The sequence below is a fragment of the Vespula pensylvanica genome, chromosome 14 (assembly GCF_014466175.1).
Source record: "Vespula pensylvanica isolate Volc-1 chromosome 14, ASM1446617v1, whole genome shotgun sequence".
NCBI classification, from domain to species: domain Eukaryota; kingdom Metazoa; phylum Arthropoda; class Insecta; order Hymenoptera; family Vespidae; genus Vespula; species Vespula pensylvanica.
This window is the reverse complement of record NC_057698.1, coordinates 524,859-548,552: the sequence shown is the minus strand read 5'-3', so window position 1 is coordinate 548,552 and position 23,694 is coordinate 524,859. Positions and strand designations below refer to the sequence as shown.

The 23,694-nt window shown below is 34.2% G+C and overlaps 2 protein-coding genes across 8 annotated transcripts; both read right to left on the bottom strand.

The window, feature by feature from the left end:
• Positions 1-1,251: 1,251 nt before the first annotated feature.
• LOC122634165 (uncharacterized protein PFB0145c-like) lies at positions 1,252-18,955 on the bottom strand. Of its 6 annotated transcripts, XM_043822823.1 has the most exons (5): positions 18,151-18,955; positions 6,191-6,494; positions 5,701-5,971; positions 5,156-5,670; positions 1,252-4,416 (listed from the first exon to the last, which is right to left on the bottom strand). In XM_043822823.1, exons 2-5 carry the CDS (start codon positions 6,484-6,486, stop codon positions 3,747-3,749), a joined length of 1,752 nt encoding a protein of 583 aa, XP_043678758.1. In that variant the 5' UTR covers positions 6,487-6,494; positions 18,151-18,955; the 3' UTR covers positions 1,252-3,746. The 6 variants fall into 6 exon arrangements, with proteins under 6 accessions (XP_043678758.1, XP_043678752.1, XP_043678756.1 ...); XM_043822817.1 differs by having other exon boundaries at positions 5,156-5,971; XM_043822821.1 differs by lacking the exon at positions 18,151-18,955 and adding an exon at positions 17,558-17,892 and having other exon boundaries at positions 5,156-5,971.
• A 147-nt stretch (positions 18,956-19,102) lies between these two features.
• LOC122634166 (aminoacylase-1-like) lies at positions 19,103-22,587 on the bottom strand. Of its 2 annotated transcripts, none has more exons than XM_043822824.1 (5): positions 22,428-22,587; positions 21,248-21,417; positions 20,615-21,121; positions 19,951-20,241; positions 19,103-19,847 (listed from the first exon to the last, which is right to left on the bottom strand). In XM_043822824.1, exons 1-5 carry the CDS (start codon positions 22,522-22,524, stop codon positions 19,704-19,706), a joined length of 1,209 nt encoding a protein of 402 aa, XP_043678759.1. In that variant the 5' UTR covers positions 22,525-22,587; the 3' UTR covers positions 19,103-19,703. The 2 variants fall into 2 exon arrangements, with proteins under 2 accessions (XP_043678759.1, XP_043678760.1); XM_043822825.1 differs by lacking the exon at positions 22,428-22,587 and adding an exon at positions 22,002-22,144.
• Between the last annotated feature and the right edge of the window lie 1,107 nt (positions 22,588-23,694).

Sequence of the window (23,694 nt, the reverse complement as noted above, 5' to 3'; positions counted from 1 at the left end):
TGATTCATTAAGACTAGCTTTGCAAAAAAGAAAAGAAAAATAAAAAAGTATTAGAATAGAATCATTACTTAAACGATAACGAAGTTAAGATAATTGGTAAGATTTTGATTACAGATGTAATTCGAATTCGAATTATTTTTTTTATCTTCATTGATCTTCTTGATCTTGTTTATTCGTATAATTTGGCCATTTTTGGCAGTGCAATGTCATAGATACGAAATATGCAATAAAGTATATTAATCGTTTAAATATCAATGTGTCCTATTGATTATGAAATTTCTGCAGATATTTCCATATGATGATAGTTTACACTTTCATTTTTACTAACTCGTTCACACGTTTCTCTATCTTTCACTACAAACTTGTTCTCATTAAAAGGAATAAGAAATATGAGAGATGGTTTAGTATCTTAAAGTGTTAATTAAATATCATGAAAATGCAGTATATTCAGTGTGCATTGTATATTGCTTATTTCTTTTTTTCGTGGACGGTAGATACATAATATGACAATGTATATTCTAATTCCATTTCTTTGTTTCCATGAATCTGTATTTATGTATGTATGTATGTATATTGTATTGCGTTTTATTTTTTCTCTACAAACTTAATTGATAAAATATATTGTGTGATAAAAAAGTGTGCTTTATGTAAATACTTCACACTTTCAAATAGAATAATAACATATTTGTCGTTATATTATGAACTGTATTTCTCCTTTGTCTAATATTATTAGACACTCTTTATTTCATACGACATCACACACATGTATATTAGAAAATATTTACAATGTTCCTCTATAAAAATGTTGTATGATCAAATTTTTCAATTTCATATGTACATATCACACATTTTTATAGCACTGTTCTTTTTGTTTGTGATCATGTAATAAAATTAATAATTGTCCATCATATTTTTTATAATAATTATTTTTATGCAAATATAATTTTGCAAGCAAAAAAATAATTGAATCATCGATCGTTAGTTAATTATAGTATTCCTTATTTTTTTAACGTGAGTGCGATTAAATCTTTATGTTATATTAATACATTACTTGGAGATTTTCTACCGACATTGCAATGCTGAAAAAAGATACAAGTTTCGAAATAAATAAACCGTTCGGAAAATCATTCTCATAATTATATATAGGGACAATTCAATATCGATATCGTAACAATACGCATATGCTAGTTCTTTGTTAATTGTTAGAATCGTTTGATGTGTGTTTTTCTGTAAAAAATAAAATCATGAATGTATGATTAAAAATCTATTAATGTTTATTAGAAAAAAAAAGAAGTATTTACAGTAATACAAATACTTTCTATACAAAATGTATCTTTGAGTCAACTAAGTCTGTCTTATGAGAAACAAAAAAGAACATCTTTGTGTGATAAAATCAAACTTGAAAGATTGGTCCCATTTCTTAATCATAAAACATACTTTATACATCTTAAAGCAAGCTTTCTATTGTATTAGTACATGATAGATTTATAATACCACGTTTGATTTTCCTAAAAATGTTGTAATACAAGTATATTAGTACTTTGTCTATTGTTAGATAAATTTAGAGATAGCTCTTACTATGTACAACTTATTTTGAATATAATATTGTTTTTTAATTAAGTTCTATATTCTTAGAAGATACGATGGATAAGAGTGGTAATAACTTGGAGACAAAGTGTGCATATTCTCTTTTTACTAATATTGAAATAATTCTTGTTAAATATTAGTTACAGATCTTGTACGTATTTTTTCAAATCAAGTATGCTACCGTAATTAATGTAAATATATAGGATAATTAGAAAGCACGTCTAAAAGGATAGAATTTTTTTCTAAAAAATTAAAAGAGTTCTATCGATTAGATACTTTACAAAGTTTGTATCGATTGATCCTATGTTTGTACGTTACTGTAAAAGTATTAGTAAAATAATGTCGATAAAGCAAACCATTAGGTACGTTGTATTATAATATTTTTAAGGAAAACTCATAAACGTGAGCTTCGTCATATCATTATTTAAAAAAGGAAAAAAAAAAGGGTTTTTGTTATACAACCTAGCATTATTACTTGCAAGATGTATATACAATATTAAAATCAATTAATGATATGCACGTATCGTCGATATAAAAATTTCAATAATATTCTGAAAAGCTATGAAATCTCAATTTATATACTTTTTATACGAAAAATCAAATTGTCGATTGAACATTGTCCTAAGTTGAGAAAGGAACATTTTTCTACAATTAAATAAAAACTAAGAATACGATTACTGTTATACTTAAAAACAAATCAGGTATACAATTCCCATCTGCTTATTCTATAAAAAATTTTTTCTTGACCATTCCATAGCTGTCGTCTTTGTACTCTACCTAAATGTGATACTACGTAATCTTATGTTTTCAGGTATATAATTGCAGAAACATTTACAATTATTATTTATCTCAGAAATGTATAAAAAGTATAATACATCAGTCTGGCCAACATTAGAATGACCAAATACTTATTAATCTATGTTACATTTTTTTTCGTTTTTTTTTTTTTTTTTCGTTTCAAATATAGTCATAGTTACAAAATATAAACAATGATAATGCTGATGATACAGATAAAACGTTATAAATTACTGCATTCTAAACTCATTTTTTTTTTTTTTTTTTTTACCGCAATGTTCAGTTATATATAATATAACAGTTTTTTGACATAAACATAAAGTTGTTTGTTATTATTCGTTTTCTCCATACACTTTTGTTTATCAGACATATAAAATTGCAAAGCAATACGTATATTTTTACAAAAAGAACAAAAGAAAAAAAAAACAAAAATAAGAGCTACGATAAGAAGGATATGTCAAATTAGAGAAGACATTTTTAAATTGTCTATGGTGCTAGAATGATAACTATACGTGTATAGAGATTACAGAGAAATAAGATCGGTGAATATTCGCAATAGTATTAAACGGAAGTTTGTAAAATCATTTAATGAATTTGGAAGATCTTCGTATGTAACTATACATCTTATCATAGTTACTAATGCAGTGTGTAAAGTAAACACGATATTTATGATTGTGCTGGTTCACGAGCACATACTCCTATACGATCTAAAACGCATGACATATATACTAGTAAGTTTGTTACATAAATTACTAAAGTTTTAAATCTACAACTTAATATTTTCGATCATATAAAAGCTAACATGTTAAACTGATAGTGGGATATATACCACTTTGCTTGTTATACTTTTCATCATCGTATGTACACTATATAGTACTGATGTTTGCGGCTGCTTTCTGTCTACTCATAATTTTACTTGGTAATCGAGGCATGACAAAAAAGTATTTCCATGCACACATATCGTGATATATATAAAAATTAGAACTTTTATAATCTCACAAAGTTTATGTTATATTAAAAGTTAAATAATTATTATGAGCAAGATGATGTGGTATATCGAAGATCATTTATATGTATTAACGATGAAAAGAATTCGAAAGATGTATAACAATTACGAATTAATTATTTTACCAATGCTTTTGAATTTTTTTCATGGATATTATGATATACGATATACAAATGCATCCGAAACTCAACTCACAAGATCGTTATATTGCATAAAATTTGATGCACTTTCTATTTTCCGAGAAAAACAGTGATTTGTTCTATGGGCACATGAAACGTTTTTATCGAAACCTCGGAGAAATGGGTGTAATACTTATAGATATATTTATCCTTTTGAATATGTTAAATAATATCTAAATTTATTCAATTTTAAGAAAAGATTCGGCTGTGGTTCCAGCTCTTAAAAGTAGAGGCGCTTTTCTTCGAGAAGTAGTTACTGGTTGATATACGTAATTTCCTTGTATCGCACCTGTTAAAGTTTTTTGCTTTTTTGTACTAGGACTTAATTCATATTCAATTGCCTCTTGTTTAGTAATATTTAATTGCATGTGCAGAGCATCTTTATTATCCTCTATGTCAATTTCATCATAAAGATGTTCCGTGATGTCAACATCGCAATCCTGACTACTTTCATCATAACTATCTGTAACTGAATTAGCTGCGATATGACTGTGTATAGATTCATCGTATACAGCACTTTCTTCTGCAGTCTCATCGCCAGAACTTTCTGTTTCTTCTGACATATCGCCACTGCCAGCATACTTCATCTCTCCTCTTTCAAGTAACTCTAAATGATCCGGATATATCATTGCCTTTTTAATTGCCAATGGATCCTTTCTTGACCATTTCTGAACTTCTTCATCCATTTTTGCTATCTTGGCTGGATTAATTGCCCACAAACAGCCTTTTCTTTGGTTTCCATTTCCAGCTGGTTTCTCAATTTTTTCAAAACATTTATTCAACGAAAGATTATGCCTCACAGAGTTCTTCCAACCGTTTGGTGCAGTTTTAAAATATGGAAAGTGCTCGCTGTAACATAAATAAAAAAGTTCTAAAAATTCGTTTAGCCACGGTGTTTGTAAAACGAACACAATGTGAGCTTTTTATAAATAAAACATGAGAAATAATTTTACTTGGAGAAATCTCCGAAAAGACGACGCAGTATAATTAAAGGAGGAGGATAAAAAAGAGGATATATTTCTTTTATAATAGTATATATATATGTGTGTATGTGTGTGTAAAAAAAAAAATGTATGTCAATGTATACGTCCAATATAGAAATATGTTTCAGGAGGGGAAGAAGAGTTTATTTGAGAAAATCATAAGTCCAGGAAAATCGTAGAGGATAAACAAAGAATACCGCCTATAGTTTCTAGGGGGACTGTACCCTGACATGCACCTGGTGCTCCAAGGGCCCCATACAAAATGGCAGCTCCCCCCTTGTAACCTGGGAATAAAGGAGAGAAGACAATACTTTCTCCCTTCGTTCCCCGAACACGAGGAGAGGAGAGGGGCAGGGACGTACCCAACCCTTGTCTTTCCGGCCAAATGGCTGAAAATAAGCGATCTGGGACTTTGTTTGTCGAACGAAAGTCTTTCTGTTTCGTTATTCACTTTTGTTAACATTCTTTTCTCTACGTTCGCATATTATTATCCTTAGTTTTTCATTTAAATATATTATCAAGATGATACTACGTTTAAGCTTTCGCATATTTTAATGAGAAAGAGTGAAAAAAAATATGACGAAATAAATTTGTTAGTGACTTACCACATAAAGTTGTAAATTTCTGAAACTGGCAGGGAGCCCGTTTGACTATTTTTCAAGGCCATGGCGATCAAACAGGAGTAAGAATACGCTGGCTTCGGATAGAGCTTGTCCTCGTAATCGGACAAATCGAATTCTTTATTAATCGTTGAGATCGCTGGGGAAGAAGTCGTGCTGACGTGAACATTGTTATTGTAAATCTGCTTCCTAACATGCTGCGGTTGTTGTTGACTCGGTTGACTCTGCAGGACCTTAAAATTTTGTACCCTTATGCCGGATATCGTACTGATTTTCGGTGACAGATGAGCCTTCGTTATTTGAGGTGATATCGTTTTAACGGCAGTATTTACCGGTATCGTAGTAGACGGCTTTGCTTTTAAAATCGGAATCGTCCTCGCTACTTCCTGCTCATCCTCGGTGTCCTCCTCGGTTTCCGTTATGTCGTTTTCATATTGTTCGATTTCCGTATCGATCTCGTTATAATTTTCATTATCGTTATCGTTATCGTTATCGTTATCATTATCATTATCATTCTCATTATCATTATCATTATCATTATCATTATCATGATCATTTTCATTCTCGTTTTCATTATCATTATCATTGTCGTTCTCGTTGTCATTCTCATTATCATCTTCATTTTCTACCTCGTTCTCGACGTCTATTTTCTCATCTTTAACGTCTATCTTTGGCGAGAAAGAAAAGTGCCGTCTGTTACTATTTGGCGTAGGACTGTGGATGGCCATGTGGGGCATTACCGAATTGGGGTTCACCATAATGGAGGCAGCATCGCCGCCACTCAAATCGAAATTGAAATTGCTGCAGAAAAACGAAGAAGAAAAACTCTGTGAGGAAATGGAAGTGGTGTCTCCTTTCGATCGATTCGAGGATCGTCTCATAGCGATCTCGTTTCGTGTTTTATCATAATCATAGTCATCGTCATCGTCACCACGTTATCGTTATTATCACGATCATCATCGTCATCGTCATCGTCACCATCATCATCATCATCATCATGATCATCATCATCATTCATACCTGTTAGAGCTATTGCTGTTGCCGTTGAGCAAACTGGTGGAACCGAACCATCCGCTGAGATCGTTGTCACATCCAACCGGATTGTCGTCCAATTCTAACGGCGACAAATCACCGAAATTGAAGCCAAGATCTGCGTGGCCACCGATTACCCCTTCGATCTCGCATTTGATGTCGACATCGAGCATTTCCTGAAGAGAAAGACTATCGGTGCCCAAGTAGTAATCCATAGCGAGCCAAGGGTCCCTCGATGGTCCCTGATCCAGCCCAGTACCGTGTCTACTCTCTGTATCCAACATTCACCTGACTGAAAAAAAAAGAGGATACATGATTATAGAAAAAATATCAAATCTTCAGGGGCCGCAGCTTCCCACATTGATCCAGTCAAATTAAACAAATCGATAGAGAAATCAATAGAGAAATCAAAGAGACACGGTGGTAGATGTACGAGGGATTAGAAATATAGAAACAAAGAAGTTCTATCTTCCTACCGACGTCGTTTTCCAAGGGCTGTCATATATACCGGTCGAGTAAATACCAAGCACTCCTCGAGCCATTGACCGAAGAAGAAAATAATACTATATTCGATGCCAAGTATAGCGCAAGAATCGTCTGATCACGCTAATGTATATATACATATATACATTGTATGCATTATGTATATACATGTGTATGCATTATATCTCTCTCTCACACACACACACACATATATATATATATATACATATATGTTTCTTCCTTTCTAAAGTTTATATTATTTAAGTCTTTGTCAACGCGGGACAATGAAACAACAATGACAATTCTACTCGGAAGTAGAAATTCTTATCGAGATAAACAATACGGAACCATTCGATATTCGAAGTGATTCCACGAGAGACGAGGCCAATAGATCCTCGATTATGTGTCCGTAAGCATGACCTCGCGTGCGGCAATACCGTACGTGTGTGTGTGCGCGCGAGCATCACACGTTTACTAGCTCATCGTAGGCCGGAACGTAATACGCGAGTCCTCTCTTTTTCTTTCTCTATACCGTGTGTGTGTATATATACGCGCGTACACGAGGGTCTTGAACCCACAAGCGACTTGTGGGTGTGACTGACTCATAGTATTATAGTCGATTTACTATAGAGCGCGCGTGGACTCTCGTAGTAAGGCTCCCCTTCCCTTTCTCGTTCTACGGTTCGCTTCCCTTCTCCCTCGAGTGAGAACGAATGAGAGAAAAGGAGTGGGGGTAAAAGAAGAGGAGCGGCGAGAAGAGAGGGAGTGGGGAGAATTACGAGTTGCCCGCACGATCGTGACTGTATTCCCTCGCGAACGTGTATTATTTTGTATGTCCTAATGTGTGTACAGGGAGGGGGGAGGAGAAGAGAGGAAAAAGAGAAACGGGAGGGGAGGAGAGGAGAGGTTATATTCGCTCAAGTATAAACTATATGTACGTATGTACGTATGTACGTATGCGATGTGTGACCGATGATAATATAACGAGGCTTGTAACACATATAAACAAATTATATTGCTGACACACGACTAAAGAAATAGAGAAAGAGAGAGAGAGAGGGAGAGAGAAACAGAATTGACCCCGTACGAAGACCCACCAACGATCATCGTACTACGAGATGTCGTTCTCATTATAGTAATAATCGTTGTTGTATCGTCCCCTTCGTACGTGTTTGTAGAGCAAAAATTAATTCGCATAATTCTTACATATTATAATTGTCTGAGAGACTCTCGATAAAACGATCTTTCTATGTTACGGTAATTTGAATTTCCTGCTAGTTAGATGGCCATGTTGTAACGAGCTATCTGAATTTCTCGCTATATTTCGCGAGATATTTATTTCTAAATAAAATCGTGATGCAATATTTATAACCTCGTACAATGTGTCTACTACGTAAAAAAAAAAAAAAAAAAAAAAAAGAAGAAAAAGAATTTATTGATAAACAGTTATTTTTTCTTTTTTATAGCCGAAATTGAAGAATGAATATCGTGTAAATGGATGAGAGATTATATGTAAACGACGATGACGATCGTAAAATTGACGTAAGCAGTTGCCGTTCGTATCAAAACGAACAGTCGTCGTTTCGTATTCTCACATCTGCATTCCAAGGAATATATAGATATGTGTATATGTATATACAGTCGGATATACGGTCATATAAGCACCACTCGCTACGTTCTATCCGAAGTACAAGCTTTCTTGATTGTCCATAATTATCCTCGAGCGACGAATACTTAGTAAATTCTTCTACAGTTGCACACGTTCTTTTTCTCTCATATATATACATACACACACACATATATATAATGTGTGTGTGGGTGTATATGTATGTTCCCCTTCAATAAGAAATCGTCATTCTTTCTCACTCGTAAAAAATTTCATTCCGACCAACCCACCCTATGATCGTTGTTGATTGTTGATCGTTGAGAAATCTTAATAGATCGAACTTTTTTCTTTAGCGAATAAGAAGATTCTAACTCAAAGTTTAATATACGATCTTTTCGGGATGTATGGATGGGTTAATATTGAATGCTTTAAATAGAATCACTCTGCTGAAAGGATGAGGTAAAGCGATCGAGTGTCCGTGACTGTTATTCGAAGATGAGAGCAAGAAATCATTGAAGGGAACGCGAGAGATCGTCTTCTTACTCTGTAATACTGTTCTTTCTAATGGCATCTTTTTTTCAATCTGTCTATTAAAAGAAGAAAAGAGAGAAACCTTGAAAAACTTATAATTGTTAGTATAGAATAAAAAAAAAGAGAAGAAAAGATTTTTTTTAGGAAAAATCAACATTACACTGGCGAAGAAAAGTTTTTCTAACAGTGCTTTTTTTTCTGCCTTCTGAGAGAAAAAGAAGAAAGAAAGAAAGAAAGAGAAAAAAAAGATAAATATTGAAAAACATATAATTGTTGGTTTAGATTTGAAAAAATGAAGAAAAAAAGCAGTACGGTGTAGTAAAAAAAAAAAGAAAAAGAAATATAAAAAAAATAAAAATCAGTGAAGAAGATACTTGAGAGAGAGAGAGAGAGAGAGAGACACTCGAGAGAATTAGAGGACATCATGAGAAAAAGCAGACGCGTTGAAGAAAAAATTATGTCTGTGTTTGACGCTGTTGTCCTAGTATATACTATGTGTCACAGCAGTGTCAAATTCTCATATACGAAAGCCTCATGGTCGTTCCTGCTACTTTCTTGAAACGTATAGATAGTTCGTCGAACAATGTAACAAAATAGAAAGTGAAATCTATTTGCGTAAGATAGTAATGCTGCGCTCTCACATATTCCTTCTCTCTCTCTCTCTCTCTCTTTCTATTTTTTGTTTTTCTCAAATAATTTGCAAAACCACCATATGTAAAAATATACAGGAACAAGAACAAGAATCGACTTAGATTCGTCAATTCCATGCTGAAACGATCAGATGACGTTGCTTTCCATTTTACCATTATAGTATATGTATACATAGGCAGCCAGTGCGGGCGTACATTATGAGGGCTCGAGTTCCAAGAAGGGACTCGAAACGATAGACGATCCTAAAAGACCCTGGGAGCTATTCAACCTGAAATCCTTCGCAGGTCATAAAGGGGCCTCTTCTCTATCTATCTATTTATCTCTCTCTCTCTCCCTTTCTCTTTCTTTGTGCGTGTTCGTTCCTTCCTATTCGTTCCAGGTTACCCATAAGAAAGAAAGAAAAAAAAAGGACAACTGCGTTTTTGACACAGTCCCAAGAACTCGAATATTTCCGATACTTTTCGTCGATCACGTTACAATGTCAGGTATACGAGAAAACGGCGGCCATTTTATTTTCAAACGAAAATTAGAAACTTCTTCGCGAACGAAGTAAAAAATACATAAAGAAGGAAAAAGAAAGAAGAAAAAAGAGAGAAATAACAGCAAAAAAGAAAAAAAAGAGAGAATAAGTAATCGTGTCCTTCGTAAAAGTAGGTGTTAAAAAAAAAAAAAACGTAAAAATATTAGAAGGAAGGCTATTAGCTCGTACGAGCGAGTAGCCAATTTGAACGAGCATATTTCGACGATTTACGAGATTTCCCTTTCACGATGCTTTCGAAACCGTATAAATACGAGCCTCGAAGAGACCGATGTGCTTCTACCACTACTCCCTACTCTCTACTCCCTACTACACTACTACACTACACTACTACATTACTACACTACTACACTACACTACTACATTACTACACTACTACACTACACTACTACATTACTACACTACTACACTACACTACTACATTACTACACTACTACACTACTACTACTACAAGAACAACACAACACGGTGGTCTCTTGACGAAACGTTTGCACAGCGTTCATGACAGAATCTCGATGCTATCTCCGATAAAATAGAAACAACGAGGAAGAGGAGACAAGAGTAGCAACAGAAGGCAGACACAGACAGACAGACAGACAGACAAACAGATAGCAGAGAAATAAAACAAGAGTAACAAAGGAAGAAAGAAAAAAAGAAAAAGAGAGAAAAATAGGAACGGATGTAACGAAGGGGGAAAAAGAAGATGGCGAATGTGATGAAGAGAGAATGAAATATATATATATATATATATATATATATATATATATATCGAGACAGTAAAACGGGCGATGCCGATGACGGATGGAAAATAATTTATTGTAAAAATCGAATGGGGAGAAGAGAAAAGAAGAGAAGAAAAGAGAGAAGGGGAGGGAAAGGGGGAGAAAGGGAGGATGCCGCGTACACGAGGGACGAGAGCGGACCTTGCGTGGCGCGAGCGCGAGCGCACGGAAAGGTGGGTTTCTTTGTGGATCGCGAGAACCGGTTCCATTCGAAGCACGAGAAGGCTTATGAAGCGAACCAAATGTGAATCGTCGCCGTGTTGCTCTTCTAAGCGAATGCCATTTTCGCCGATCTGAGAAAAGCGATATAATAAATATATTATATATATTTATACATTATATCAATCGAAATTGGAGAGATTAACGATTAGAAAATATTTTCATAAATACTAATTAAAGTAATAGACGGAGTTAAGCACTTATAAAAATTTGGGTATTTTCTTATTATCTGTCTGCAACTATTTGACTTGTTGGAACTTCAAATATTTTCTATTGAAAATTTATTTCAACATTTATATATATATATATATTTCAGTTGTATATTTATATATGTCTTATGAAAAATATTGAAAATTCAGTAAGAAAATGGGATATATCGAAATAGTTGCGGGCAGATAACAGGAAAGATGCATTTTCTTTATAACCGATTTTCTTTGTTCTTTGTTTTTAGTTTCTTATATATATATATATATATATATATATATATATATATATATATATATAATTCCCTCTCCTCCATTACTTTTTTTAACTGTATCTTCCCGTTTCACTTACTTATGTTGATGATATCGTTGCAGCTGCTAAAGGACAGTCGATGCACGACGAGAAGGTGAAGTTTCACAAGAAGAGGAAGAAGAAAAAGTAAAAAAAAGATACTGAAGCCGAGAATTCGTGAAAGAAAATGAACAGCAAATATGCACTCGAGACGAACTCGCAAGCAAAAATGGATGAAATTAAAGAAGAACGCTGTAAATGTCCTTTCTATTCATAGTAAACTCAGGTAAAGGCGCACATTTGGCGTTTCTTTTCTTTCTTTTTCAAAAATTTGTTTTTCTTGGAAACCTCGGATTGTGAGCAGGTAAGAAATGAAAGTTTTCAGAAAAGGGATGAGGGATGGGAGAGGGAGAAAGAAAGAAAGAAAAAAAGAAAGAAAAAAAGAAAGAAAAAAAGAAAGAAAAAAAGGAAGGAAGGAAGGAAGGAAGGAAGGAAGGAAGGAAGGAAGGGCCTTGGAAACCGAATAGAAAATTTTCAATATTTTCGACGAGTTTCTGTACGACCTCGTCGATATTATCCTATATAATTATTTTATTATTAATCGCGATAACCTTTAGACGAAGAAACGATTTCCATTATCTAAATGCATACTGGTGGTAACAACCATGAAAATGTATGTCAGGATATATCGATTACTTTCTATTTTAGGAAAGGGAGTAAGGAGAGGATTACTCGGTGCATCGCACGTCGTTATGTAAAATAATCGACTTATGTATAAAGACATATACGTAAATACGTAGGTATCTACTAGGTAAAACTACCTAGATGATTTTAAAAATCAATTACTTTTTTTTTCGAGAGGAACTTACGTAATTTTCACGACCATGATAAAAAAAGAAACAAAAAAGAAAAAAAAAATCCCTAATCTTTCCCATGCTCATATCGAACACCATAGATACACTTTCGTCGGTAAAATTTATGCTTGAAATTTTTTTTAAACTTTTTTTTAAACTTGGTGATAGTATGCTTCTAGTTACGGGTAAACATAAGATTAGAAATCTTTTTTTCTTTTTTAATATTTCTTCCTATCTCTATATGTATATGTATATATATATATATATAAAACAGGTTCTCCATGATAAACGGAAGTATATATATATAGCGTAATATAGTATATTATAGTATACTATTATACATATATATTTCCGCATATTACATAAAACCTATTTCTTTTTTTTCTCATATATATCAGCAAGATATTCTACAAGGTCCTCCTCTTTGTATTTTCGTATTCCAAATAGAAATGTAAAAGCTAAAAAATAAAAGAAATAAAACGGAGAAAAGAGAGAAAAAAAAGAAACTGTAAGAAATAATGGAAAGAATAGAAAATAAATGAAAAGAAATGAAAAGAAGTACGATTTTAATAGCGAAGAGTGCACTGGTAATATTCTAGGGATATAATGTACCATAACTATGAGACGGTATATACAGGCTCGTTCAAATAACAATGCATTTCTTCGAATTCTTTCTTTGTCGCTCCCACACCGCACATTCATTTACCGCTCTCAAGCAGAGCATATGCTATTTATCCAAAAGCGGACCGGTTATTCTACATCCTTCTTTCTATACGAGCATATCTAACTGCAATAAAACTTTGCATGGAAATGAGACTGTTGGCTCGGTTCAATAGCTCTCTAATACCGTTAGAACAAATACATTCTCTAAGCTACTTTCATTTGATACAATCAAAATGTTTTCTTAAATATTTAATCTATTTTTGATTCTTTATAAAAAAAATATATATATATATATAATAGTTACGCGTGAAATTAAAACGAGAAAATATACTTGTGTTCGACTAGAGTAGTATAGAACACAATGATCTTCAACAACGGCGCCACTTATGAAACACGCTCGAGTTCATTAACATCGAACTCTTCCAGCGTTACGAAGTCCGAGCCTTTTCCATTCCATTACAAGGAAGAGAATAAATTCTAACAAATATAATCTGCTTGAAATCTTGATTATCAAATCTTAACGAATATCTCACACATAATATTACGATTCTAAATAAAACTAACAATACTCTCCAAATATCATTTGCCATTAAGTTATTTAAATAATTATTCGAAGATAATCGTGATTAATTTAGCATATTTTAATGAATCATTTAGCCACAATTTCTCTTTTGTTTTTGAAATAATTAAAATTGCGATAAAGATATAAAAAAATAAAAAATAAAAAAAAGAGAAAAGAAAAAAAGAAAAAAAAAATATTGAACTTGATCGAGAATTTTGTCCATTCAATAATAGTAATGTAAAAATCAAGCTCGACCTTTGACTGTGACAATAATAACAAGAATCATAATAATAATAATAATAACAATAATAATAATAACAATAATAATAATAAAAACAATAATAACAATAACGACAAAAGATACATCGAGAAACAATGTCTGGATTTCGCGATGGACCAACCGTGGATGCGTATGACCGCGCCTTTCTAAGTCGCGTTTTCACAGAGTATCGATCTGTTATCCCCTCCACATCGAGCTTCGATATTCGCGTGTGTAGATATGTGTATATATATCTCCATATACATATATATAGATATATATATAAGTGTGAGAGAACACGACGTTTGCACCCTGTCGACGTCGTTCTCCGAGCTTCCCAATGCGCATGCGCATCGACCAGCCTGCGGTGGTGTAGTTTCACCAAACCTTCCCCTTTATCTCTCTCTCTCTCTCTCTCTCTCTCTCTCTCTCTCTCTCTCTCTCTCTCTCTCTCTCTCTCTCTCTCTCTCTCTCTCTCTCTCTCTCTCTCTCTCTCTCTCTTACTTTAACCTCTTCCTTTCCTCTCCATGAAATCGTTCAAATATTTCGAGAAAACCCATCTTTTTTTGCGTTAATACGACATTTTAACATTTTATTTCTTTCTATGCTTACTATTCATAGTAAAACATCTATATCGTAGTTCACGAAATCGATCGAACGTTTAGTTGAAGACATTATGACGTATATCTACTACATTGATGTTTAAAACGGCTAAATGAAATCGTAGAAGATAATCGTTCGAACCGATAGAGAATTTTTATATTACTATAGACTCGATTATAATAACAAAAGAGAGAAAGAGAGAGAGAGAGAGAGAGAGAGAGAGAGAGAGAGAGAGAGAGAGAGAGAAATCTATTTTCTTATTTTTGGTTTCTTTTTCGGTTATCTTTATCTTTATTTTCCCTAAAGTCGTTAAGAGTAATACATTTATAAAGTCCTTATCGAAGTTAACTCATGGAGATCCATAAACCATGATTACATCATTCTAACTAGTCGTTGGAAATCAATTTGCCCCTGTTCTCTCTCACTTCAGTTAAGTTTTTGCTTTCACCGTGTAACGGGTTCGGACATAGTAAAGGCAATCGAAATAATCGAAGACTTAAGAAATTTCCCGCTCAAATTCTATCGAAGATTTGATATGAAAAAGATCGATATATATATATATATATAATTTTTTTATTTTTTCGGTTAGATTTCTAATCGATATTATTGGCAAGTTCGTATTTTGATCGATCTCCAATAAGAAAATAAAGGATTCAAAATATAGATAGATTAATATATCGTATTGCTTCATACTAGGAAGATAATTTCACTGGACTAAACTTTATCGATCATGATCTAAAAGACCAAAGAGAAATATTTCCTAATGAATAGAGCAATTTTTAAATTATCAAGTGGCCCATTAGTACTAGACTTTGTCTGCAACGTATATTATCAAAGTCTCGTGAAAGCTGGCCAAACTAATATTTATCTTTCCTAAAATGGCTTCGAGAATTATATCGAAAGAAATGAATGTGTTTATGATTCTATAATTACGAAAAGAAATAACTTTCTTTTGTAAAATAAACATCAGGAGAGGAGAAAAATGAATTTAAAAAAGAACCAAAAAAAAAAGAAAGGAAAAGATAAGATTTATCTTAAGTAAAGAAAAAAAAAAAGAGAGAGAGAGAGAGAGAGAGAAGAAAGAAATCTCGCCGCCATCTTGGACCGGAAGTCGTCTTCGTGGATTTAACAGTTTCAAGTCTTCGCAAGAAACAAAAAAAAATTAAAAGAATAGAAAGAGGAAGAGAGAGAAAGGGTGAAGTTTCGCGGGTAGATTAGCGCGCGCGCGCGTACGCGCACACAGTGACAAATAATCGTTCGAGGACACGAGAGAGAAAGAGAAAGAGAGAGAGAGAGAAACGGTCAGACGGTAGATTTCGGTCGGAGTCCCTAAGATATTTCCTTCGGTGAGCATATGGCGAGGGTAGAGTTCCCAGAAGGTTCCCACGGTCAATAGTTTTCCCGGCGGCGGTAAGCGTGTTGAAAGTGCTCGAGGGTCTCCCTCGCTCTTCCCCGCAGCCCTCCCTCTTCTTTACCGCCACCGGTGCGCTCGTTACTGACGATTTTTACGAAAAATAATGAAATATTGACGGAAAAACCGGAAGAGAAGTCACATAACGACTCCCTTTTCTCTCTATTTTCTAATCAGCTAGATCAGAATTTATCAAAAATTGTACTGCGTGTATATATACTCATTATAGTAGTATTATACATACATATATATATATATATATAGTATTGTATATAAATATACTACACAACAATACTAAAAGAACAGGAAGAAAGACAACGATATTTATCGATCGATATATTTTCTTTCTTTCTCTTCTTTTTCTTCCTCATTATTGTGTCGTTACTATATACTGTTGTACAACGTTTCAAGATATTTTTAAAGGAAAAAAGAAAAAAAATATATATATATATTATTAAGAGAGATCTCGTTGCAAACGGTAAAGTAGATCGCTCGATAAGCTTTGCCTCGCATAAAATGAATCTATTTGCGCGCGAGACGACGACGAGGAGCCTCTCCCTCCCACCTCCACCTCCTCCTCCTCCTCCTCCTCCCATACTCTCCTCCCTCTCTTTACTCCTCTTTTTCTTCTTCTCTTCCTCTTCTCCAAAGCAGTCTGGACGACTGCTGCCACTATAAACTCCAGCCTTTTGTTTTAATCGATGGAACGAGAACTTCCTTTGTAATTCGTAATAATTGCGAATGATATATTTCAGCTCTTCTCTCGCGATGGTTCGACGAATATAGAAAGTAATATTTTTCTCTTTTCTCTCGTTTCTTTTTTGCGAAATAACATAGAAATCCATTCGCTTCGAGACGAAAAGTATATATAACGAGGAAAAACATCGAGAGAAAATATTTTTAAATATACGTAAATAATTCTTCGATGATTTCTATCTTTTCTTCTTGTTTCTTTCTTTTTTTTTTTTCTTTCTTCTTTTAATTATGAACGACATTTTTTATCGATCGCGTGCTGTTCTTCTTAAAAATCAAACGATCGTTTACACATCGTGTATGTACATTCGATAATAAGAATCGAAAAAATTGTAAGTACGATCGAGACAAATAAATATTTCGTGACACGTGTAATCGTACGAAACCATTCGAAAAGAAAGAACGATCGAAGAAGGAAGAAAAGAAGACGATCAAACAAACCTATTCGCATGTACAGTTTCTAGGAAGACGGTCTAACGTCTTCCCGCTCAATTTTACGCTCCTACACATTGTGAATCACTCATTCAGGTCTGTACGATCATACATATACGCGATATGTGATGATGTTGTAGTTGGTAATGGTAGTAGTGATGACGGTAACGACGACGACGATGACGGCGGTGGCGGTGGCGGTGGCGGTGGCGGTGGTGGCGGCGGCGGCGGCGGCGGCGAAGGTGGAGGTGGTGGTGGTGGTGGTGGAGGCGGTCGACACGATTGTTTATTCTCGGTTGCTCGGTCGCGCTGCGTTTACGGTAAATAAAACGGTTGCCATAACAATGAGTGTAACTAAAGAAAGGCACGACCGAATTCGTAGAGCGCGGCAAAAATGCCCGCGCTTACTCGAGATTATTTACACTTCAGGAGGAAGGGGGTGGTAGAAAGAGAAAAAGAAAGAAAAAGAGAGAGGGAGAAAGAAAAACGAAAAAAAAAGAAAAATACACCAACCGTATCATAAAATATTCTAGCTCGACGAAGATTCATTCAAAGGGATTCATCACTGAAAGAGAACTTCGATGAAACTAACTCGTTCGATTTTGTAAGAAAATAGCGCGAGATTTTTTTTTTTTAGCGTTAAAGAACGTTTACGAATCGACAAATTTGTTGTTTGGATTTTTGAAGATCTACGTGATCGAATATAAACACGATCCTTTTTGTAAGACACATTTGGCGACAACTTATTCTGTAATATCGCCACACGCGACACAGTCCAAAGCTTTCCACACAACACTTCGACAAGCAACAACGACTACACGACGACGACCATGACGACGACGACGATGACGACGAGGACGAAGACAAGGACGACGACAACGACGAAGAGGACGAGGACGACGAGGACGACGACGACGACGATGATGATGACGACGGCGACGACGACGACGACGACGACGACGACGATGGTGGTGGTGGTAGTGGTAGGGTAGTGGTGGTGGTGGCGGCGGCGGCGGCGACAACGGCAGTGGCGGGCCGGCCACACAAAATCATTTTCCTTTCTGTCTCCTATCTTCGAGGATGAGATTACAGGAATCTTCACTTACCGTATATTCGACGATCCTCGAAGTACGTCGTCCGCTCAGCGAAACACCACTTTCACACATATATTTACTTGGAAATTATGCGATTTTCAGCAGCGACCATGTATAAACGAACACCGACACAGGGCCCCCTTTACGGAACTGAAGTAACGTTGACGGTAGGCTCGTGAACAAAGACCACGCACGATTTCAAATCTCGTCCCGCCTATTGGCCGGCCGAAGTCACGTGACACGGCCTAGGCCATACTCATTGGTCGGTACGCTTCGTTCGCGAGGATGTTTTAAATGCTACACCATTTGCACATGGCTGACAAAGGAATTCACGCGAGATATCTTTTTAGACTTCGTTCCGACTTCTCGAAAGTTTTTTTGAGCTCGAACATTCGGCCTAGCGATTATCTTAAATCCTTTGTTTAGTTCCGCCCACGAAAATCTCCAAACGATCGGCACGAATGACAGAAGTGGCAGCATGTTTTTCTTCCACTTTCCCCTTCCCCACCACAGCAAAATGGCCGAGTCCATGCACAAAGAAAATATTCTTCTTACTCCTGATTAATAAATTATTTTGATATTTCGAGGAGCGATCGAGGAAGTTATTATTTTTAAACACTATCACACGAAATATCATTCACAATTTTCATCGGTACGTCGATAAAATAATTGAGACGAAGTCGAAGAAGATGGACGAGTCTATTACTTTGTTAGAGAGGGGTGGTCGGCATATGGTTAACAATGAACCCACTACGTACGACAATGGCGGGAATACACATTCGTGCGTACCGATTTATCGACTTCTAGATCAACAAAGGATACTCGCGACACTATCACCGATCGTTTTATCCAATTAAACTGGCACAAATAAATCTGGAGAAACAAGACGATGACTTTTTGCGCAATTTTACACAGATAGTAAAGTCGGCATCCTTTGATACTGCTGAGGTCAATAGGCGGTTCCTTTAACATACCTTTCGTATATTTTCGATCCAACTTGTATAACATCGACAAATTATGATGGCCAGTAATATTTTCACAATTTTTCATCTGCGTATAAAGATAAACATTTATATATTATAAATTATTTCACATTACATTAAAGTCGACCATTATTTCTTCTTGGACGAACAAATACAGTAGTCATATTTGATGTACATATGTATATATATATGTATGTACGTATGTATGTATATACACACATACATATACACATATTACTTTTTCGTTGATCTATTTTTATATTAATCTATTGAATATTTTCATTTCACCGCTCTATAATTTGTTCTAATCTTGTCCATTTATTTGTATTTTCTTCTTCCTCTTATGAGAATATTATTACTTGCATTATTTGCTTTTTGTTACGTGCTATGGGTTTTCATTGATTTCTCACTTTTCTTATTCTTACAGAACGATTGTCTGTTCTGATACGCATCATAAAATATGTAAATGTTTCGTTTAATATAACAATTGACTCGTATGATTATATATTAATTTGTTATTGCACTTTTGTTATATGGATATACTTCAATGACACCTTATTGTTGAATCGTTCGATATTGCACTTAAACGTTTGCAACTGCTGGTATTATCTTCATATATATTTCTATTCCTCGTAAAAATATATCTTTGTTTAAATATTCATCATGATCGTGAAGAAGTATTTTCGTTTTATTCATTGGTGAAAAACAAATTGCTGGTATACCGACCTGCACAGATAATGCACAAATAAAACGATTTAATACGTTTCTTTGTACTGCTTTTAGAAATATGTTCTTTCTATAACATTAAAAAAAAAATTGTTATACGTACAGATCTTACATAACGACTATCAGTTCCACCTGGGAAAATACCTATTTGTAGAGTTATACCCAAGTTATCACAGATATTTTTAAATGCAATCCAAAATGGATTAGTATCGTCCAATTTGGTATTCTCAACTTTTGGGTTTTTTTGTTCGAATGTATAAAATACACCTTCTCCAGCTTCTTTGCACCATTTCTGAATCATAGCTTCAAATTCATCATGATCGACGGACGGATCCAGTCTTATGTCAAACATGGCTGTCAATTCGCTTGGTATAACATTTGTTTGTACTCCACCCTGTAAAAAATATATACTTAATTAGTGACTGAATTATTATATAAATTAAATACAAATGATATACAAAAAGATAAAAAAGTTACAAATATATGTGTGAAAATATAAAGAAAATAATCAATGCAAATACTCGATAGACATAAAATACTTACACGAATTGTAAAAATCCTAATGTAATAGACATGTAAACATAAAAATATTTTATTCAGTAATAAATATATAAACATATGAAATCGTTTGAGATACTGTAAATACATTAAATATTACTAATAATTCAAGAACGATTTATATTCTATTATTTCAAAGAAATAATAGAATATAAAGATGATATAAAGTTGATGTAAAGAAAGTTGATATAAAACAAGTTGATACATACCCTCAATTGAGTAAGATTCACTGATGTTACATCACCAATTTGGTATTTGGTAGTATCTTTCAATTTTTCCTTTTCTGACGCTCTAAAGTCCATAAATCGATCAATTATAACTTTGATTTTTTCTCCAGCAGTATTATCTAGCATTAAAGATCCATGTCCTGGATTTCCTGTACAATGTATTTCTACATGCCAGATACATCTCTCACCGTAGAACATGTAGAATATTTCAGTAGGAGAAGCAACTCCTTCGTCGAGTGCAAAGCCAATATTTAAAGCTTTGAAGTCATTTGTGTGCACAAACTCCTTCATACCAAGTTTACCGCCTATTTCTTCATCAGGTACAAAGGAAATATGAATTGTTCTCTTGAAACGTTGATTAGTCATTTTCATACGTCTTACAGCTTCCAGATATTGTATTCCAACACATTTCATGTCTTGGCTGCCACGCGCATAAATGTTTCCAAGTTCATCCATGTGAGCACTGAAAGGTGGATACGTCCACTGATCCTATAATGCATTTACGTAATTAGCAAACAATCGTTCAATAATTATATTTACTTATAAATTTAAGTGGACAGTAACGTAATGAGCTTTCTAATATCATGACATTTTTTAGCAGCTTATATTACTTACCTCAAAGACAGGCACTACATCCATATGGCTATTTAAAAGAATGGCTGGCTTTTTCGGTTCCGTACCCAACCATGTGAGAACCACAATGGGTTTTCCTGGATGTACATGATACACTTTGACCGGTAAGTCAAGAGACTTTGCCTGTTTGTGTAAGAATTCAACGCAAGCATCTGTAATAAAATATGTTCATATATATATATATACATATGTCTATGTATATGTATCAGTTAAATGAAAAAAATAATCATCTCCTCGATGATTATTTTAACTTGCTCATTCGTTAAGAGATTTAAATAGTCTCTTTATTGACCGATTGTCAACAAAGTTATATAAGAAAACTTTATCTTACAAACGACAGCTGAAAAAAGACTTACAAATACTCATGACCGATCTAAAAAAAATATATACTAGACAAGTATCTTATCACTGTTTGTATTAAGATTACATTTTGGAGTTACTTTATGTGTTGATAAATTTTACCAGCTACATTAGCTTCGCGCTACGCATTCACGATACGTCTTGTACCAATAAAAAATTTGAGGAACGAGACAATATTCTGTTATCTGCATATTGTTACTGTATAAATAAAATCTGTTATATAAATCGCAAATAATAAAATAAAGATAAAAACCATTTGAACGACAGAATCTCAATGACGAAAAAGTTTAGCTCGTGCAGTCTTTCATGCGATGGAAAGGATACTTTTGACGAGTAAAACATATAGGAGACGTTTGAAAAAATAACGTAGACTTACTGGGGATCCTCTGGTCGAAAATTATAAAAATAGAAATATAATTCTGTGTTGGGTGGGGCATATACAATGGCTCGATAGCGTCCGAGACGCTACGCCGTTTCGCCGAATTCAAAAATACCGGTTAGAAATGGATCGGTAGATTGGACATTAGAATATCAAACTTTCCCATGAAAGTAAAACGACGTTATACGTGCCTTCGTACGATTAATGAAAAATTCAATTTGCCTCGAGAGGAAACGCATCGTTGAGCGACCCCATTCACGTAGTAAGCGAGAGATATCTCCACGCGAGAGAGACATTAGCACAATTTACAATTCATTTCTGATTCGTACTCGATCGGCTTGACTTTTACGAAATAGAGGAGACGAATAAAAAAGCTTGAATAAATTTATACGCCTTTAGAAATGTCATTAAAATATCACTTACCATAATTTACATTCGGTTGGACCGATGGTATTCGCAAATACTCCCGAAAATTCTCTACAGCTGTTGCATCCAGCTGAGACTGAGACGACAAGGACATTGCCTAGACTGCTGATCACCGCGTCGGACGCTTCTGAATGCGACTGTCACAGCAGACGCTCGCTACTTTTCTCCTCCAATTGCTGGAGCTTATCAACGATGACGTCATCGCTTTTGATCAATCAAATTGCAGATACGTAGCCGCGGGTTAAACGGTTTCAATTTTAAATGGGACGTCCGTTCGAGAATTACTTCGAATTATTTTCTCATGCTATATAAAAATGGTATAATATTTCCGAGCGTCTCGCGCCTATCCTTTATCTATGAAAATTAAAAAAAGCTTTTCTCGAAAATATTTTTCAATCGACATGAGACTACATATACGTCTATAGAAAAAAATTATTAGTAGAGTGAATTCACTTTTTGCACACGTCACATCATCGATTTTTTAATATTGTTATATCCGTATGCTTCGCGCACGACATTAACTGCAATTTATGACATGTAATACAAGGTGGTATTTTATCTAGCACGAACCCGTCGTAATTGTCGACTTAAGTGGCCTTTTAGTATCTCACGATTTAAAAGTTCTAAATTAAGAGATAAATTCTTAGGAAAATTTTCTAAAATAACAGTTAGCGTTTCGAGTGGATGTGAGTGGAGATTCAAATGTTGTTTAACATTTCTCATAGAGTAATTAATTCGTAAAATGTATTTCGATTTATTAAATTTCATGTATGCCTAAATATGAGCTCTTTACATGTATGCCATAATATGTATATATATATATGCGTGTTTGTCTTTATATACATATATATATATATATATATCATATCGAATTTGATATCCAAGAACTTGTTACATTTATTAATTGATAGTACTGATTAAATTATCATACAACGTATGTATGTAATGTAACATGGCTATAACTAGGCACATACAAGTAACAATGAATCGCAAATAAAAAAATTATGTGTTCTGAAATTATTATAAGACTGTGTGTGTGTATATATATATATATATATGTATGTATATATATGTGTGTATATATGTGTCTACATATGTGTACATATATACATTTATATATATATATACACATACATAGATACATACACACACACATATATATATGCTAATATATAATAATTGCCGTGTGATTTCTTTTATTTACAACATTGAAACGATTATTCTAACGAGCTATTCTATTTGAAAATGTACTTAATAACAAATT

Bases quoted from the DNA above. Each gene is read 5' to 3' on its own strand.
- LOC122634166 (XM_043822824.1), bottom strand. From the start codon at position 22,524: ATGTCCTTGTCGTCTCAGTCTCAGCTGGATGCAACAGCTGTAGAGAAT. The intron at 20,242-20,614 runs GTATGTATCAAC...TATTTTTTACAG, and splicing joins TGAATCTTACTCAATTGAGG to GGTGGAGTACAAACAAATGT. The intron at 19,848-19,950 runs GTACGTATAACA...TTATCTGTGCAG, and splicing joins ATAGTCGTTATGTAAGATCT to GTCGGTATACCAGCAATTTG.
- LOC122634165 (XM_043822817.1), bottom strand. From the start codon at position 6,486: ATGTTGGATACAGAGAGTAGACACGGTACTGGGCTGGATCAGGGACCA. The intron at 5,972-6,190 runs GTATGAATGATG...GTTTTTCTGCAG, and splicing joins AACAGCAATAGCTCTAACAG to CAATTTCAATTTCGATTTGA. The intron at 4,417-5,155 runs GTAAGTCACTAA...TTTATGTTACAG, and splicing joins GAAATTTACAACTTTATGTG to CGAGCACTTTCCATATTTTA.